The sequence below is a fragment of the Nicotiana tomentosiformis genome, chromosome 12 (assembly GCF_000390325.3).
Source record: "Nicotiana tomentosiformis chromosome 12, ASM39032v3, whole genome shotgun sequence".
NCBI classification, from domain to species: domain Eukaryota; kingdom Viridiplantae; phylum Streptophyta; class Magnoliopsida; order Solanales; family Solanaceae; genus Nicotiana; species Nicotiana tomentosiformis.
This window is the reverse complement of record NC_090823.1, coordinates 32,816,304-32,836,417: the sequence shown is the minus strand read 5'-3', so window position 1 is coordinate 32,836,417 and position 20,114 is coordinate 32,816,304. Positions and strand designations below refer to the sequence as shown.

Sequence of the window (20,114 nt, the reverse complement as noted above, 5' to 3'; positions counted from 1 at the left end):
TAGGATTTCAGCACGGTTCAGTTAGAGGGTGATATGACTTATGATGTGGAGCCGGTGGCTATTTTGGATCGGCAGGTTCGAAGGTTGAGGTCAAAGGATATAACTTCAGTGAAGGTGCAATGGAGAGGTCAGCATATGCAGGAGGCCACCTGGGAGACCGAGCGGGAGATGCGGAGCAGATATCCATGCCTATTCGAGACTCCACGTATGTTTCTAGACCCGTTCAAGGACGAACAGATGTTTAAGAGGGGGAGGATGTAATGACCCGACCGGTTGTTTTGAGAGTTATAACCATGTTTTCCCCATTCCTACTTCTTTTTGTGTTATTCAGCTATATTATGTTATATCAGGTTAGTTGGTTCGAGTCCGGAAGGAACTCGGAGTGAAATGAGACACTTAGTCTCATAATTAAAAATTTTAAGTTAGAAAAGTGGACCGGATATGGACCTATATGTAAACGACCTCGGATTTTAATTTTGATGATTCCAATTGCTCCGTATGGTTATTTTGGGCTTAGGAGCATTTCCGGAATATTATTTAGAAGTCCGTAGAGGAATTAGGCTTGAAATGCCGAAAGTTTTATTTTTGAAAAGTTTGATCGGGGGTTGACTTTTTGATATCGGGGTCGAAATCTGATTCTGAAAATTGGAATACCTCTGTTATGTCATTTAGGACTTATGTGAAAAGTTTGAGGTCAATCGGACGTGATTTGATAGGTTCCGGAGGTTTTTGTAGAAATTAGAAATTTCAACGTTTATTAGGCTTGAATTGGGGTGTAATTCATGATTTTAGCATTGTTTGAGGTGATTTGAGGATTCGACTAAGTTTGTATGATATTTTAGGACTTGTTGGTTTATTTGTTTGAGGTCTCGAGGGCCCCGGGTGAGTTTCGGATGGTTAACGGATCAAAAAATGAACTAGAACAGCTGCTGCAATTTCCTTCTTTTGGAAATTGCTTCTGCCCAGAAATCGAGCCCAGATGTGAGCCTAGATCAAGCTCAGGGTCGAGGGCCACGATCGAAGCCTAGATCGAGCTCAGGGTCGAGGGCCACGAACGAAGCCCAGATCGAGCTCAGGGTCGAGGGCCACGATCGAGCCTAGAGTCGAGGGCCTCGATCGAAGGCATGATCGAGCCCAGGGTCGAGGGTCACGGTCGAAGACATAATCAAGGGCCATGATCGAGAACCAGGATCGAGGGGCTGGACCGAGAACCAGGATCGAGGACCTCGATCGAAGGCCAAGATCGAGGGCCAAGATCGAGGCAGAACCGAGGATGTCTGGGCAGAATTATAAAAATAGGGACTTCATCCCATTTGCCATTTTTGACAAATTGGAGCTTGGGGAGAGGCGAATTTTGATATATTTTCAAGGAAAACTTGAGGTAAGTCCCTTGTGATCGTTTCTACTCCATAATATTGAATTAGCACCGAATAATCCGACTAGATTACATGATTTTGAGGTGTAAATAAGAAATTGGAACTTAGAAATTTGGAAATACGATTTGTAGATTTGAGGGTCGAGTTGAGGTCGGATTTTGGTAAAATTGGTATGGGTAGACTCGTGGTTGAATGGGATTTCGAATTTTGTAACTTTTGTCGGGTTCTGAGACGTGGGCCCCACAGGCGATTTTTGAGCCAATTTCGGGTTTTGGTCTAATTTTGAAGCTTTTCTTGTGGAATTCATTCCATTAGCGTATATTGATGGCATTATACTGATTGTGAATATATTTGGAGCATTTGGAGGGAGAGTCCAGAGGCAAGAGCATTGAGGGGTAGAGATTTGACCGGTTTGAGGTAAGTAACGATTGTAAATCTAGTCTTGAGGGTATGAAACCCCGGATTTCGTATCATTCTATTATTTTGAAGTGACGCACATGATAGGTGACGGGCGTGTGGGTGTGCACTGTTGGGGATATGTGACTTGGTGCGTCCCGTAGCAACTGTAAAGTTGCATACTTTGTTGAAACCATTTGGTACTTATATATTTTAGAAAGAATTTCTGTAAATTGGGCTGAATGCCATGTTTGGGCCTTATGCCAATGCTGTTTGGACCCTTAGGGGCTGTTTCTTACCATCCTCTCACTGTTTTCGATTGAAAATCAATACTCAGTCATGTTTATATTTGTTTACCGCATAACTCAATTTTATGACTCTATTTTGATGCATATAAATGTTTTGGGCCGAATGCCCTGTTTTACTGAAATGCCCGAAGGCCTGATTTGTGAGGATGAGTGTGGATTGGGGCTGCCCGCCTGCAGCATACTTTATGACTGAGTGAAGCTGAGGGCCTGATTTGTGAGGATGAGTGTGGATCGGGGCTGCCCGCCTGCAGCATACTTTATTATTATAGCACGCGAGTTGTCCGTGCAGATTATAGCGCTTGGGCTGAAGGAGCCCCTCCGGAGTCTGTACACACCCCCAGTGAGCGCAGGTACCTACTGAGTGCGAGTGCGAGTGCCGAGTGCTGAGTGACTGGAAGGCAAGAGTGATTGTGAGGTATGCCCGAGTGGCAAGAGTGATTGTGAGGTATGCCCGAGTGGCAAGAGTGATTGTGAGGTATGCCCGAGTGCACGAGTGACTGTGAGGTTTGCCCGAGGGGCTATATATGAGTGATGTTTTGCCCGAGGAGCTGTTTATGATTTCATCATTTTTGCTCACCTTTGCATTGAGCCTTCGTTAGAAAAAAAACTGTTGGAAAAATATCTTTAAATGATTTTTACTGGAACTGGGTTTAAACGAGATGTTTGATTCAAATCCTGATTTTAAAGCATGTGGTATTTTACTGAGATTTCCTGATATGAATGTTATATGCTTTATTACTCGTCACTACTGCTCAGTTTTTATTTATTGTTGTTAATTACTGAATTGGCATACTCATGTTACTCCCTGCACCTTGTGTGCAGATTAAGGTATAGCTGGACACGGTAGCAGTTACTGAGTGTTCTAATTGCAGATTTTCTTGGAGATAGCAAGGTAGCTGTTTGGCGATCGCAACCCCTTCTCTTCTCTCTCTTATCTTCCTCTAGTTGTATTTAGCTATTTTTTTGGGCTGAGTTAGCCTTGATATTATTAGATAGATTGTAGTATATGCTCATGACTAGTGACACCCCGATATCGAGCTTTTCTTTTTCGCACTTCTATTTTTTTTCTTTGATTTGAACTCTTTAAATGGAGATTTTATGTTAAATAACCTTGAAATTATTTTTGAAATGAAAATATCATTTTGTTTTGGAAATGAGTCGGCTTGCCTAGTTCCACGATATGCGCCATCACGACAGGGATTAGTTTTGGGTCGTGACAGTCCCAAGGACTCTTTCCCTTTGCCCAACATCGATCGCATGATCGAGGCCACGACCGGCCGCGAGATCCCCAGTTTTCTCAATGCCTACTCCGGGTATAACCAAATACGGATGAACCCGAATGTTCAGGAAAAAACCTCTTTCGTCACTAAGTACAACACTTACTGCTATAACATGATTCCATTCGGATTAAAAAATGTTGGTGCCACTTACTAACGCCTAGTAAACCAGATGTTCGAGGAACAAATAGGAAAATCAATGGAGGTTTACATTGATTATGTTGGTTAAGTCCCTGGGAGCAGAGGACCATTTAAAATATTTGCAGGAAACCTTCAGCATATTGAAGAAATACAATATGAAGCTGAACCCGGAGAAATGCGCGTTTGGAGTTGGTTCAGCTAAATTCCTAGGATTCATGGTATCCAACTGGGGAATCGAGATCAATCCCGACAAAATAAAATCCATCGAAGATATCACTGTCGTGGACAACGTGAAGGCCGTGCAAATATTAACCGGGCGCATAGCCTCCCTGGGGAGATTCATCTCTAGGTCCTTCGACAAGAGCCATCGATTCTTCTCATTATTGAAAAAGAAGAATAACTTCTCATGGACCCCGGAGTGCCAACGGGCCTTGGAGGAACTCAAGAAATATTTATCGAGCCCACCGGTGTTTCACACGTCGAAGACAGACGAACAACTATACTTGTACTTAGCAGTATCAGAGATAGGGGTAAGTGGAGTCCTGGTCGAGGAAGAGCAAGGTACACAATTTCTAATTTGCTATGTTAGCAGGACCCTAGGTAAGGTTGAAACTATGTACCCTCACCTAGAAAAGCTGGTGCTCGCTTCGCTAAGCGCCTCTAGAAAGCTAAAAACATACTTCCAGTGTCACCCAATATGTGCCATGACTACTTACCCGTTGAGGTATGTTATACATAAGCCCGAGCTTTCGGGCCGGTTGGCCAAATGGGCCGTGGAAATCAGCAGGTACAATATTGAATATCGACCCCGGACCGCTATTAAATCTCAAATTTTGGCAGACTTTGTGCCCGACTTTACGCCGACCCTAATACACGAGGTTGAAAGAGAGTTATTAATCAACTCAGGAACCTACTAGGGAATCTGGACCCTCTTTACGGACGGCGCCTCAAACGCAAAAGGGTCTGGACTTGGCATCGTATTGAAGCCACCAACATGTAATGTGGTTAGAAAATCTATTAGGACTGTGAAATTCACTAACAACGAGGCTGAATATGAGGCCATCATTGTAGGTCTCGAACTAGACAAAAGCTTAGGGGCATAGCTGATCGAAGCCAAGTGCGACTCCCTCCCGGTGGTGAACCATGTTAATGGGACGTTCGAGGTCAGAGAAGAACGAATGCAAAGGTACCTGGATAAGTTTTAGGTAAGATTACATTGGTTCAAAGAATGGACTTTGGAACACGTACCTCAGGATCAAAATAGTGAGGCCGATGACCTTGCTAACCTAGGATCATCGGTCGATGACGACGAGTTCAACTCGGGGGCAGTCGTACAACTTATGAGATCGGTAGTGGAAGAAGGCCATGCCGAGATTAACTCGACAAGCCTAACTTGGGATTGGAGAAATAAATATATAGAATATCTGAAGATCAGAAAAATTCCCATCGAATATAAAATAATCAAGGGCCCTGTATACAAAGGCAACCCGGTTTAGTCTGTCCGAGGACGGAACCCTCTTCAGAAGAATATTCGATGGCCCACTAGAGATATGTCTAGGACCAGGGGATACCAAGTACGTTTTAAGGGAAATCTACGAAGGCACCTGTGGAAATCATTCAGGTACCGAATTGTTGGTTTGAAAAGTAATCAAAGTCGGCTACTACTGGATCGATATGGAAAAGTATGCGAAGGACTTTACACGAAAATGTGATGAATGTCAAAGATATGCTCTGATGATTCATCAACTCGGGGCACTGCTGCATTCGGTTCTGTCACCATGTGCGTTCATGAAGCAGAGAATGGACATCGTCGGCCCCCTTCCATGGGCACCCGGTAAGGCTCAATTTATATTGTTTATGACTGACTAATTCTTTAAGTGGGTGGAAGCAAACGCATATGAGAAAGTTAGGGAAAAGGAGGTCATCGACTTCATTTGGGACCACATCATATGCGGGTTCAGAATGCCGGCCGAGATCGTGTGCGACAATGGGAAACAATTCATCGGTGGCAAAGTAAGAAAGTTTCTCGAAGACCACAAGATCAAAAGGATCGTATCAACGCCCTATCACCCTAGTGGGAACGGACCTCAAAAACATACTCCAAAACCTCAAAAAAATGTTAACTGATGCCAAAGGAAAATGGAAGGAAATCCTACCCGAAGTCTTATGGGCATACCGTATGACCTCGAAGTCCAGTACTAGGGTCACCCCATTCTCACTGGTTTACGGCACCGAAGCTCTAATACTGGTCGAAGTCAGAGAATCTAGTCTCAGGTTCTGATTAGCAACCAAGGAATGAAATGACAAGGTTATGAACACGAGCCTAAATATATTAGATGAAAGGCGCGAAACATCCCTTGTCCGATTGGCTGCCCAAAAATAGCGGATCGAGAGATATTACAATCGAAGGGCCAACCTTCGACACTTCAATGTCGGGAACTTAGTGTTAAGAAAGGTCACTCTAAGCACTCGAAACCCGAATGAAGGAAAGTTGGGTCCGAACTAGGAAGGTCCGTATCAAATTATCAAGATCACCAGAAAAGGGTCCTACAAACTCGGAGCAATGAACGTCGAGCAACTCCGAAACAACTGGAATATAACTCACTTGAAATGATATTACTGCTAAGGTATGGCCCCATTCATTTTTATTATTTTGAATTAACACTTGCAGGTAACAAACGATGAGCGAAACAATTTTTAGGCCTGAAAGCACACGTTGAACTCTTTTTTCCTTGAACCGGTTTTGTCCCAAATGGGTTTTCCGACAAGGTTTTTAGCGAGGCAGAAGTAAATTGTGCTAACTTAGAATTAAAGGCCGGTTAGGAACTGGTATCGAAGATCACAACAACAGTATTCGAGGCCTCTCTACGATCGGCCCTGAACACTGGGGGGCATTACCCTCGAAAAACGACTTTAGCAAGTAAAGAAACTTTATGATTGAATGGTCTCGGCTCGATCGATAGGATTTACTGTAAGGGCCAAATGGTCAAATGACTCATGCCCGCATAGACTGCTCAAGCCCTAGCACCAAACTTGTACACATGTGTAACTATTACGCACAGGAATAAAAAGAAGTTTCTACCTCACGGATAAATATCTTGTCCCTTAAAAATTTCTCTTTCTTCTTTCCTCTAAAGGAATTTCCTACATTCAATCCCCTAAAAGGTATCGATCCCAAGGGACTCCTTTATCCGGGTCCAAACGATCACTCCCAATCGGGGACTGCCGTCCAAAAATAAATTCGGATGAATCGGGCTATCAAAGCTCGGGGGAACAAGACCTATTAGGCAACGCCCGAACCTTAAAGGCTACGGCTATCCCTATTCGGGGACTGTTATCTTAGGCAAGCCCAGATAACTCGAGGTGACAAGCCCACTGAGCAACACCTAAACTAAAAAGGCTTCGGCCATATTAAAATGGCTCGGAGACGTCTCTGACCCGTAATAAAAAAAAAACAAGGCCTTGAAAAATTTCTAAACCAATTCTAAAGGCTACCCTCAACAAACTATTATTTAAGTACCTTGGGGAAAGGTTCTAGTCATACCAAATCCCCATGATGCCTTAGCAAAATAATGTCAAAGGCAAGGCGTGTTCGAACCTCCGAACATGACCTAACTAGTTCATGCTAAGACATTTCGATCTTTGCAAATGTAAATAATAAAGCAAAGTACACAACAAAACTAAGATATTGTCGAAGGGAAAAACAAGCCTTATATTATATATACAGTCTTTACAAAGGCCAAACGGCCTTGACAAAAAATACAAAAGTACACAAGTACAGAAATACAAAAGAATACAAGGTAGTTAAATGGCCTGGTCTTCACCGGAGCCAGCCTCATCGCTAGGGTCTTCGGAGTCTCCTTCTCCATCGGATACGCTCGAACTCTCGGAGTCTTCCTCGGGATAAGCCAAACTTTTGTCCTCGTCTTCGAGCCCCTTATCTCTCTCGATTTCGGTCGACAAGTCGAAACCTCGAGCATGAATCTCCTAGAGGGCCTCCCTTCGGGATTGCCGCTTCGCATGCTCGACGATATCTTTTGTTCGGCCTGGGCCACCTCAGCATCGGCCTTATATTGGGCCACCATTTCGTCGGCATCGACTTTAACAACAGTGACCACCGACTTGGCTGTTTTTAGCTCCTTGGCAAGATTTCCTCAATCATAGATGACTACACTTAGCTGAGACTGGAGCTCCTCAACCCTTTTGGCTTGCACCTCAGCCTTTTCCTTTTTCGCTCGAAGCTGAACTCCAACTGAAGCCAGCTGCGCCCGAGCAGTCTCCTTTTCCGAGGCCAGACGGTCCATCCTACCTCTCCATTCGTCGGTCTCGGCCTTGAAAGCATCCATCTCAGCTCGAAGTTGGTTGACCGATCGATTTTTTGTTGGACCTGCGGATTCCGACTGTTAGTCACCAAACCTATCTCATCGTCACTAACCTCAAATATTTTTACCTGCTCGACCAAGTCGGCATTCTCCTTCCGAGCCACATCCAGCTCAGCTCGAAGGCCCTTAGCCTCCCCCTCACGTTGCTCGTTGAGAAGTTTTTAAGAATCTCTCTTCTCGTTGAACCCTCGGACCTCAGCTTCAAGCTGGTATAGCTCATCCTGATATCGGAGAAAGGTCTCATGATGCAACATTGAGGCCTGCAGACACAAAGAAAAGTGTTAAGATTATCTATAAGTTAGTCTAAGTATGAATTGAAATCATCCAGATATATTTGAAGTTACTTGGTTTAGCGCCCGTTGTGCTTCATTGAACAAGCAGGACGCATCTACCTCGCTCATCTTAGCTTGTTCTTCCTCGGTCGCCAAACACTCAAGGTAGCTGGCCACCCCTACAGGGGCATAGAGGATCTGGGCATCCTCCGAAATGGAGATGACGAATGACCGCTTCCAATCGGGATCCAAACTCGGAGCTGGAAATCGGTTGACCAGCTTCGGGCTTGAAGAAGGCCCGCTTGTTCCTGAAGGGCTGGAAATCGGTTCACCAACCCAGTGACGTCCTCCGTGGCGGTAGAATCCACGCCATCAAAAAAGCCGCGAAAAGGGTCGTCCGCTCCGTGGGCCCCCTCGTTAGGATGTTCCTTCATCGTCTGAGCCTCGTTGAACATGGACTCAGTGAACGAAGGTGACTCGGTGATATAGATCATACCATGTGCTTCCTTTGGGGAGTCGCCCACATCCCGAGATGCTTCGTCTACGACTTCCTCTTTGGCCTCCCTAACTTGAGGTAGATCAGCCTTGCCCCTCTCCGGTTCGGAGGCACCTTGCCCTTCGAGTCGCGATGAAATGCGGACCATTAAATAAAAGGCTTCTTCTTCTTCTTCTTCTTCTTCGGATTTGTCCCTCAACCGATAGAGTGAATCCGAAAATAATGCTCGAGCGCTGGTGCTTTCTTTAGACTTGCACACCAGCCTTCTCTTTATTTTCTCCTTCTCCGAGTTCGGAGAGCTCGAAACCCTTTTTCTTTTCTTCTCTCTGGCCTGTCTCGGAGTAGGGGACTCGGCAGGGAGGTTCTCATCACAAGATGAATGCCTCAGTGTGACATCCTTGGATAAACTTGCAAAAAGAAGTAAAACAAGTGAGAACTTAATGAATCAAAAAGGAAGTCAAGTATTATTTACCTGTGAAAGAGATCTCACCATGAGAACGGGCCTCCCATCAACCCTTTGAAAGTCCGCACCATGATCATTGAGTAGGGCCTTTGTAGTACGATGCCCTTGACCCATTTCTTGAGTCGAGGAATTGCATTCGGGATTCGGGCAACAACTGCATCACCACAAAACACTGATAAGATAAAAAAACAAAAAGCGATAAATCAAATCTTGGAAGAAAAATTATACTTACATGACATGTTCCACTTCTCAGGGAATGACATGTGCTCGACCGTGATCAAGTTCGAGGTCCTCACTCGGACGAATCGGCCTAGCCAACATCGATCCCGATCTTCATCGATACTCGAGAACGAGGCCTTATTGGCCCGACGGGAGAGCTTGATCAGTTCCCCTGATATAATCGGGGATTGTATAAACGCATAAGGTGGTCAATAGTGAAAGGGCACCCTTCTATCTTGCTTACAAAGAAACAGAAGAGGATTACGATCCTCCAGAAAGAAGGGTGAATTTGACCGAGGGTTACCTCGTATCTTCTGCAAAAAATGATGATAACCGGATCCAAGGGGCCCAGCGTGAAGGGATAAGTGTAAACACTTAAAAATCCCTCGATGTGGGTGGTGATGGCTTCATCAGGTTCGGGAACCACCACATGTTTGCCAACCCAGTTACAATCCTTTTTGACTTTAGAGAGAATATCCTTGGTGATCGAGCAGATGTACCTCGAGTCCTCCTCGCACCGGCCTCGTACGGAGGAGGGCTTTTCGAACTTAAAATTAGCGTTGACCGGGCACCCCCCCCGGGATGAACAATTTCAGAGGAGGTTCCGGTACTGGTTCCTCGACAGCAGTACGCGAAACAGTCTCTTCGGTAGCCGACCGCAAGGTAGAATGAGTTTCGTTTTGGGGAACGATTTTTGAAGTCTTCGCCATTTCTTTAAAAATGAAGGAAAAGAGAGGAAAAAGAGAATGTTAAAAGAGTACACTTGATGGTTTGAGATGAAGACAGATGGAAGTTATTATAAAATATCTCAAAGTAACCAGAATATAGGTGCTTGAAAGTGTTGAAATTTCTTAGACACGAGGGCAGAAGGCTTGGATGTGAAGTTTTAATGAATAAAGTAAGGGGTATTTATAGTTTTCTAGCGACGGTTCACATCTGGGAGTGGCCGACCGGCAACTGACAAGCATTTAATGCCATTGAGACTAGACCGACGGGACGTTTTAACTATTTTGTCATTTCTGTCATGGTATATCAAAGTGAAAATCAGGAGCTCATATCGTTTCTCGTCATCTACTCTCCGAAAAATGAGGGGACTATCTGTATACGGGTATAACCGGTCTCCGACATGATAAGCCAAACTCGAGATTATGTTCAAGTATGTTCAGCCCTACATACGCTGGTTCAGGATCTTGATTGATCAAGAATTAGAATTGAATTTATCTTCGTTGATCAATTTATTTCTGCAGTTATAGCAAGCAAATGTTATTTTAGTAGTTTTTGCAATAAATGTATAAGGGAACATATTATCTCTAACTCTATTTGCGTATGTGGGGCTAGAACTATACTTGCGAATACCCTCTTGCCTAATATGACTCTAAGAGACACAATAAACAGAATCAACAAGTCTAATAGCAGTAGTTCAGAGCATGGGGTTAGTGCTCCCCGAGTTCAAGATATGGTGTCAGAACCCAATCCCCTGCCTAAATAGAATCAACTGTGAATGTAGATGTATTATCTGTACCTTCTCAAAAAGAAGAGGTATTATATGTACCTTCTCAAACAGAAGAGACTTCAAGGGCTTTAAAGACTGTAGAAAAGTGTCCAGTAGTTGTTGGGGAGGCAGTAAAGATGAAGAAAAAGAAGAAACCAAGTATGCCTTTTGATGGTGTTGGTGTAAACAAGCGATGGAGAGTTGCTCAAGACCATACTGTTTCTGAGAATTACATGTTGGCGATGAACGTTACTGCCTACCATCCTCATTGGACGAGCATGGGATACCCGAGTTATGGACATAGTCCCATAGATATTCAGTTTGGACATCATGTCTTACCTAGTGTGGCTCCACCTCTAGGCCGATAAAGCTCTTGGTTTAGACCTCAAAAATTCAATGCTCCTATAGCTAATCAGAGAAAACAAAGAGCGTGAGTCTCTTGCCTCAGCTGCCAAGAAGTGCAAACCTAGTGTCATTCAATTCAACAATTTCTTTTTGCTATGTACTCTAGTTTGGACCTGTCTTAGCAATCTGTCATCCTAGCAGGATTATGCTTGCATTATTAAATCTGTAGCTACTTTTAATTTGACAATAAATACCATTTTTGTTTTGTTTGAAAAAATAATTGTTATTACTTTTTATTGATAATAATCTTTATGCTCAAAATCTTGCCTAATTTCTTTCGGGAAAAGAAGTTGACAAAAACGAACAAAAACTTGGAGGGAAAAATATTGTGACTATAGGACAAACAGAAAGGGCACTTTATCCTTTTGGCTTTAACTAAGATTTTATCTTTTTCCACATTAACAATAAGTATCCTTTCTTGTCATGAGAAGTCATAAAAAAAGATAGGAGAGAGTCAGTATCTAGTAAAATGATCGAGGTGCGTGTAATTTACTGCAAACATGAGAAAAAAAATGAAACACCATTAAAAATTACAGGGAATTATCCAATTGTACTGATTGAAAACAATAAGTATTTGATAAAATAGTTATGATACATGCTTTTGAATAATAATAAAATAAAACTATAATTTTCAAATAAAATAATTAAGATACTCACAAATTAACCTCGAAACTATGATTAAAAAGGGAATAGGGATAACAAAAAAAATAAAAAATAAAAGGAGAAAAGAGAGGAAGGGAGGCAAAATCAAAAGAAAACCTAAAAGATATGAAGGGGTGGAAAAAGAGGGAAGAGAGTCAATGATTGGGTCCCATACATACTTTCTTCTGGAGTGAAGACTAGAGTAGTACACAAAAAACAAGTATAAAAGGGAGATCGAGAAATCCTCTCCGCTGTTTTTCGTTTCTTCCTTTTTCTCTCTCTCTTCTTTTACTGGGATTTTTCCACTGTGAAAAAAAACTTGTTTCTGTTCCGAAAATTAGAAGCACAAGAATAAGAAGAATTGCTAAAACTAGTAAACATAATTCCCTCCTTAGACCCTAGATTCTAATCTACCTATCTAAAAACTATACAATAAAGAAAAAGAAGAAGAAGAAAGAAATCAACAACAAGAAAAAACAAAAATTAATATCACTTAATTCATAGTTATGGCTCTGGAGGAATCGGCAACTGTGTTAGATTCCCTCCCCGATTCCTTCAATTCCTCGGCGGCTACGTCTTCATCCTCATCCGACCGTCCATTCGATCAAACCGCCTCTTCTTCACCGTCCGATCCACCGCCCTCTCTTTCGAGAAATTCTTCACTCAACGCGCTTGCTCCGGCATTCATTCCACGAACTTCATCGTCTCCGTCGATTTCTCCGTCGACGTCGCTGACCGATTTGAATCAGGCCGGGAAAACGCTGGTGCACGTGTACGCTACTCCTGCTGCTACTCTTCATCCGGTTCAGAACCATTTTGTTTATGCTCCTCAATTGCCGGTTCAGTATCCGTCGCCGTTTTATGGTGGTGTTTTGGCCGGAGTTGCACAAGAGATGGTTATTGGTGCTGACTTGGATCATGCTAGTAAAAATGGAGGGTTGACTGAAGAAGCTCTTCAAAAGATTATAAATCAAGTAAGCAGAAAAATTTCTGTATCACTTACACTAGTTGTTTTTTTTAATTACTCTAGATGATTAATCTCTAGTTTTAGAGAACGGTAGATTTGTTTTAAAGATGAATTATTGAGTATTGAAATGGAACTGCCCTAAAGAGCAGAATGGATCTGGAGAATTAACCAACTAGTTTAGGATTGAGACGTAGCAGTAGTAGGAACTCGTTTATTATTGTTTATAATTCGTTTGTTTCCTTAGAATTTTCTCTTCTATGCAAATGGTAAATTACTAGCTCTCAGTATATAACAAGCTGACTTAAACTACAGAACTCTTTTGAAGATCTAAAATTGTGCTGCAAAATTTTCAAAAAATTTCGAAGTGCTTGTGAAATTTTTTAAGATTCATTGAAATGAAACTGCCCTAAAGAGCACAATGGATCTGGAGAATTAACCAACTAGTTTAGGATTGAGACGTAGTAGTAGTAGGAGCTCGTTTATTATTGTTTATAATTCGTTTGTTTCCTTAGAATTTTCTCTTCTATGCAAATGGTAAATTACTAGCTCTCAGTATATAACAAGCTGACTTAAATTACAGAACTCTTTTGAAGATCTAAAATTGTGCTGCAAAATTTTCAAAAAATTTCGAAGTGCTTGTGAAATTGTTTAAGATTCATGAGGGAGGGAACTGCTCTGCTATTTCTTTATTCTTCTAATTCAGAATACTCACATTGTCTGTAGGTGGAGTTCTACTTCAGTGATTTAAATTTGGCAACAACTGATCATCTAATAAAGCATATGCTCAAGGATCCCGAAGGATATGGTAATTTGTCCTTTAGCCTTTACTTTGTGTAATTAATATGGTGGGGGTGGGGTTTTCCTTAGCAATTGTGTTTTTGAGTCTCTTCTTGTTGGTTCTTGTTTTTATAGATATTTTTAAGTTTTTGTTTCTGATGATCGTTCTTAAGTCTGCCTGGACTTCTTTTCTTTGCTATAGTACCAATATCCGTGGTTGCCTTGTTCAAGAAGATTAAAGCTCTTGTAGATAGTCATGCACAGCTTGCTCAAGTTTTGCGGAGCTCTACAAAGCTTGTGAGTTTTTCCTCTTCACCTTCTCACCCCCCTTTCTAACCTAAAATAATCCACTGTCTGTGTTAATAATTTTTCTTCTGCGGATCATGTGCTTCCACCATGTAAGTTTCAGCCATAATTGTTGTCTGACATGTTTTCTCTTTCTTTTTTTTTTATTCACTTAATGTATTTACTTATTTATTTGATTTTTGTCCTTGTAGGTAGTTAGTGACGATGGCATGAAGGTCAAACGCAAAATTTCTTTGACTGAAACCGACTTGAAAGAGTTGCTAGTAGGTCTTTTTTTATTGCTAGCTGTCTAGTTTAGAACAAAAAACATTTGATGAAACATTTATTTCCACCTAATAGTTCATATCAGATTTTTATCAGTATTTTATTGTTTTTCTGTTGTTTATTTATCATTTTGATATTCCTCATCCTGCACCTTTAGTCTCGAATAGTGATTGCTGAAAATTTGCCCGAGGACCACTGCCACCAAAACCTCATGAAGATTTTCTCAGCTGTTGGAAGGTAGAATTTTTCTTACAGTCTATATACAGATGTCCAAAAGATCTGCTTAATAGAAAATATCAACAGCTTTTTAAGACTTTTGCTTAATACATCAGTGTGAAGATGATTCGCACCTGCCAACCTCAGTATTCCAGTGGTTGGGCTTCTTCAGGATCTAGAACCGCAAAATCAGATAGTATGATGTACAGCAACAAGGTAAGCATCAGATGGTGTGATTTGTGCGATATATGTAGTTTATGCATGAGTGTGAAATCTTGAAAGTTGATGCCTTCCCCCAACTACAACTAGAATTAAAATAAGAAATGATGAATATCATGTTCGAGTTGTTGATCTTCTGTTTTGGAAATAAAGCTCGACCATACTACCATATTCTGCTATCATAGGATGAACAAAGACTGGAAAAAATTGATACTGCAACAGAGTTCTGTAGCCTGGCACATATAAGATAGCGGTGTCTATATTTATACTTGGTATAACGTTGTTCCTTCTAGTATCTGAATTGGACATCTGAATGCAGTTACACGCTTTTGTGGAATACGAATCCATCAAATTGGCTGAGAGGGCGGTGAGTTAATATAATGTTGTTTCCAGCAAAACTTGGATATCTCTGTCTTTGGCATCCTTTATTTTCGTTTTTGATCTTATATTGCAGGTTGCAGAATTAAATGATGAGGATAACTGGAGAAATTGTCTAAAAGTCCGGTTACTTCTTAGACACACGGTGAGTCTTGAACAGTGTTTCCCTGTGTACACTTGAAACCACACGATTTAAGCAGTGATAATTCTGTTTGTTACTGAAAAAAGAATGAATGTTGAGAACTGATGATGAATGTTGCTGACATAATTTAGATGCCCAAACTACACACTTATAGTCCATATTTGTTCGGAGTACTTCTGATGCAGTTATAGTGATTGATTTTTCAGTTGATAATATAAGATAATTCTAGGGGTTGATTGTTTCTGAAGGAAGGGGAAGAAATGGATGACTAGGAAAACATTTAATTTTTAACTCAGATCTTATTATGCCATTCATTATTTCCGTTTAATCCCTTTCCTTTCCGTTCAGAAGTAGTCAGTGCTGAAGAATTTCTTGACTATAATGTGTTGATTAAATGAAGATGGTTGGATCTCCCTTGACAGGGACAGGAGCAGCTTTTGGGCCTGTTACCAGATTTTGTTGATCTTACCCAATTTTGTACAATTTAGACTTGCTAGAGAACTTCTAATGTCATTATTATTACTATTATTTATATATAATATATATATTTATCTTATTTTTTACTTTTACTTCTATATTGTTTTGGTATGAGAGGATCTGAGTTGAGCTTAAAGAAGAAGTGTGGATTCATATTTCCGACCCAACTTGTTTGGGACTGAGGTGTAATTGTTGTTTGTGCCACTTGTCATACAAGTTCAAATTAACCCTTTTTGCCTCAGCATAAATTTCGTCGAATGTATTTGATCTTATTTTTAATAATATCATGTATGTATGGATTTTGGTTGAACTCACAGGAAAAATGTGGCCAAGCTCGAGGGAAAAAAGTTGGTCATGATAGTGAACACAACTTCAAGGAAGATGATAGTTTTGCATTAGAGGTCAATGAAAAGCTTAATGAAGAGTCATCACACCATCTTGATGCTCGGTCCAATGAGCTTGCAGTAAGTGAATCTGTATTTATTCCTAAAATGTGGTAACATGTCTAGATAGTATTTTAGTAACTGCACCACACCACATAATCCTGCAGAGACTGGTTTTCAATAATATTGTAGTGTAGTCTGTGTTTTATTTTTGTGGTTTCCTCATCTTTGTTTTACATCGGCAGGAGGAGCCTGACAGTGATGGGATGAGAAAAAGGTGTGGTCGGGGTAAGGGACAAGGACAGGGTCAGGGACGTGGACATGGACGTCCCCAGTTTCATCAAAACAGCTGTGGAGGTCATTTAGGGGCTCCCATGTCAAACATCAATCATGGAAGTAGTGTGGGAAATGCCCCCTCAAATATCAATCGTGTTGGCCTAGGGCAGCCTGTTTTTGATCAGTCAGCAGCAGCCAAGCAATCTTCTGTACCTCGTATGTCGGATGGCACTAAGGGATTCTCCATGGGTCGAGGTAAACCAATGGCTATCAAAACTACGTGATGACTTCCTACTTTCCTGAGATTATCATTCGATAATTTCCACGTGGAGAAGGTGGGGATTTTTCTCTCCTTTTGCAGGTATTAATGGCAAGGTATTAGAAATGCTGTCAATCCAGTGGAGCTGGTTTGATAACATTTGGCCGTTTGAGTAAGAGTTTCATCTATTAAGTGTTTACTGAATCAAATGAACCTTGAAAGAAAGCTGCATTTTTGTTGTTATTCCTCTTCGAGTTCCTTGGTTGTAAAAATGAAACAGTACCGAGGCAGCTACATAGAAATAGTAAAGAATTTTTCAACTCTCTTTCGCTCCACCTTCTACTGCATGTGTGAAGTCTGTGGACACTGGACATTAGTCAATCAGGCAATATGATGGTGAAATGCATAAACCCCAGCATAAGAAAGTGCAGAATATCCTATGAACAAAGTCTATTGGAATTGCATAGCTTTAGGCTTGTGTAAACCAAAAGAGGCATATTGCAGCATAGCACTGGTTGTGCTACTTGCCAAGTTAAAATTTGTGGCATGATCACCTTACTTTTTGAGAAAGAAATACTGATTCAAGTATCCAAATCCAAAAGGTAAAAGAATGATTAAAAATGCTTTTGAAATTATCTTAGGACTCTAAATGGTAACCGTTGATAAATATAGGCTTAAAAATGCATATCCTCGATCACTCTTTTGTACACTTGATCATCTCTGGCTCGGGGCAATAACAGAAGGGTTTATTGTACTTTTGTTGTATTTAACTTCAGGGGTCGTGTTTTTTGCTCTGCTCGTCTGAATGTGCGCATAATATGCTGGTTTTTAACAGTAGGGATATCTTCCTAACGCGTTACTTAATTTTAGGGGTCGTGTAGATGTGTTAACTTTTCCAGAAAACTTAATTGAACAAGTTTTTTTTTCTTTCTTGGAAATTTTATACCACTCGATATTTTTATATATTAATAGTGTTTGACAGTCACTGAACTTGACAAGGGGCAGGTTGCAGTAGAGTTTTGATCCCAGTAAATCAAATAGGTTGCGGTAGAATTACGAACTCAAACCCATAAATTTCAAAGCATGAATCTGCCCCGACAAGAAGAGTCATGTCTGTGATTTCTTCTACTGTACTTGCTCTGGATGAAGCAAATATGCAATCTCTTTCATTGTACAAGATAGTTTAATCTAGTAACTGGCTGGTAGGATACAAAGTGAAAGTGGATATGTAAACATCAAATGGCAAGGAGACAGATGAAGCTAAGAGATTATTTTTCTTCTACTATGTTTGCTACCTTTTTCGAATTGTTCTATCATTCAAAGTAATAGGAGATGCGCTGGGGTAGTAGACAGAGAACTATTGATATAACGAGTTCATATGCTTGACGTTGGGTGGCCATCATTCCCACTCATAAGTATCATATTCTATAAAGTTCTCTCTCGTATTAAGATTACTTGAAGTCCCTTAACTCGTATTGTGGGAAGCTTCACTTCACTCATTTCCTTTCACTTTCCAGGAGGAAAAATATCAAATAAAGATTACTTAATAAGTGGCTTGTGTAGAAAATAATATAAATATTAGACTTATATTTATTTTACATACCTTAAGTCATACAATAAATCAAAGCCTATCGCCTATTATATTTGTCTTCCGTTATAGTTACCAATTGATGTGGTAATCCTTCAATCGTAATGCGAAATCAAAAATCAACATGTATATACCATCTAGTCATCAACTTATAACATGTAAGTCTTTTTTTTTTTTGAAAGAAAAGGAAGCTTATATTACTAGAACTGTATCAAAATATTACAGAGACATAACATAGTCGGTAGGAAAATACGTAGTACTACTACATATTCCTTGCTTGTTTCTATGTAGTTCTGGTTCAAGAAAAAAGGAGGACGAGTAAGGTAAACACATTTAGTTGGCTTGAAGTGGGTAATAGCTTCCTTTGCTAGTTGATGCGCATCTCCATTTCCTTCCCTGAAGTTATATATGTCTGAGTACGCATTAATAACCTGCAATCAAATAGAGTGTTATTAAAAGATTCGTTATCGTCACTCGATCAGTAGTTTAGTGATTTATGTGAAGTGAATCTTAATCTCCACTTGTGTAAAATTCATCTCCATCGTATCCTTTGAGAATGCACCGTCTATATTTAGTTTGATAGTGTTGTTGTTGGGCTTTTGCCATTTTACCTCGATTCTGATCCTTCCAATCTTAAGACGATTCCTTTCAGTAAAGAAATTAAATTCCCAGGCTTGATGAATAACTTTAATAATTGGGTTCAAGTCTAAAGCTAGCTAGATTATTGTTCCTATTTTTCCAAAGGTTCCAAATGGTGAATGGAAACATGACTTTCCCAATTGATGTTGTGCTTAGCATTCTGTAGGTGGGAGTCCTTTATGTGAATTAGCCAGTGGATACTATATATGGTGGTTGGATTGTTCTCACAATGCCTAATTCTTCCCAAAAATGAGAAGCTATTGAACAGAGAAGAAAAATGTATTGAATATCTTCCACACCTGTTTTGTAAACCGGACATGTTAGGGTTGGAGGATATTTCAAAAATTTAGGTTGGAGGATTTGCAATGAAGGTACTATTTGGTATCCTTGTACAACCTCTAAAATCAACATTTGATCCTCTAGATGGGTTCACCACACTACTAATTTGAGAAGTATCCCAGTAACCTCTACCAGTAATGTTAAGGAACTTTGATTTCCAAAATGACAATCTAAATCGCATTTTGTCGATAACAAATTAGAAGTTCGCAGGTTTGGGCTTATGGTTAAGAATTGGGAATCCAAGATATTTGCCAGACTCATAGTTAATTTTCATGCCAAATAAGTTAGCAAAGTAGAAAGTAGTACTCGAAGGGCAGTTTTTCAAGAAGATTATTTTTTATTTAGAGTAATTTATAGAATGACATGACTCTTGACAAAATAATTCCAGGCACTTTTTGATACAATGTCCAGTTTTATGGCTAGCCTTTCCCATTAGAATTAGATCATCCACGAAAAAAAGATGAGAGAAACTAGGGCTTTTATAATTAACCTTAATAGGTTCCCTTAGCATAATGTCAACTTGATGGTTAATTAGTCGTGAGAGCAGTACCATACATAGAATAAAAATATAAGGAGACATAGGATCCCCTTGGCGTAGGCTTCTACTAAGACTAAAGAAGTTGAACTTTGTACCATTTACAAGCACCCCAATGGTACTTGCGCAAATACAGTGCATTACTAGCTTAGAAATCTTAGGAGGAAAATTAAAAAATCTAAGAGTTCTATATACAAACGACCATTTCAGTCGATTAAATGCCTTTTCAAGATCAATTTTTAACATTATATTGAATTTAGAGCTTCTAAAATTGTGTAAGTTATTTATGAGCTCTTGAATGATGATGGCATTATCGCTAGCTCTCCTATTTTTTTTATAAAATTAGATTGGAGTGGACTAATCAAATTAGGAAGATGAGACTTAAGTTTGTTGGCAATAATCTTGGTGACAATTTTATAAGACGTTTTACAAAGGTCAACCGGCCTGAAGTTTTTTAGATTATTAGCATTGGCAAATTTT

General features: G+C 40.4%; 1 protein-coding gene and 1 pseudogene across 1 annotated transcript; both read left to right on the top strand.

The window, feature by feature from the left end:
* The first annotated feature begins 12,122 nt into the window (after positions 1-12,122).
* On the top strand, positions 12,123-16,856 carry LOC104094140 (la-related protein 6B). Its single transcript, XM_009600011.4, has 10 exons — positions 12,123-12,843; positions 13,560-13,641; positions 13,816-13,910; positions 14,111-14,182; positions 14,341-14,420; positions 14,516-14,615; positions 14,938-14,985; positions 15,073-15,141; positions 15,933-16,079; positions 16,244-16,856. The coding sequence occupies exons 1-10, from the start codon at positions 12,376-12,378 to the stop codon at positions 16,556-16,558; spliced, it is 1,476 nt and encodes a 491-aa protein (XP_009598306.1). The 5' UTR covers positions 12,123-12,375; the 3' UTR covers positions 16,559-16,856.
* Positions 15,522-15,617, top strand: LOC117276259 (U6atac minor spliceosomal RNA; annotated as a pseudogene).
* Positions 16,857-20,114: the final 3,258 nt, after the last annotated feature.

Coding starts and splice junctions, on each gene's coding strand:
- LOC104094140 (XM_009600011.4), top strand. CDS start 12,376: ATGGCTCTGGAGGAATCGGCAACTGTGTTAGATTCCCTCCCCGATTCC. Junction 12,844..13,559: donor TTCAAAAGATTATAAATCAA/GTAAGCAGAAAA, acceptor CATTGTCTGTAG/GTGGAGTTCTACTTCAGTGA. Junction 16,080..16,243: donor CTCGGTCCAATGAGCTTGCA/GTAAGTGAATCT, acceptor TTACATCGGCAG/GAGGAGCCTGACAGTGATGG.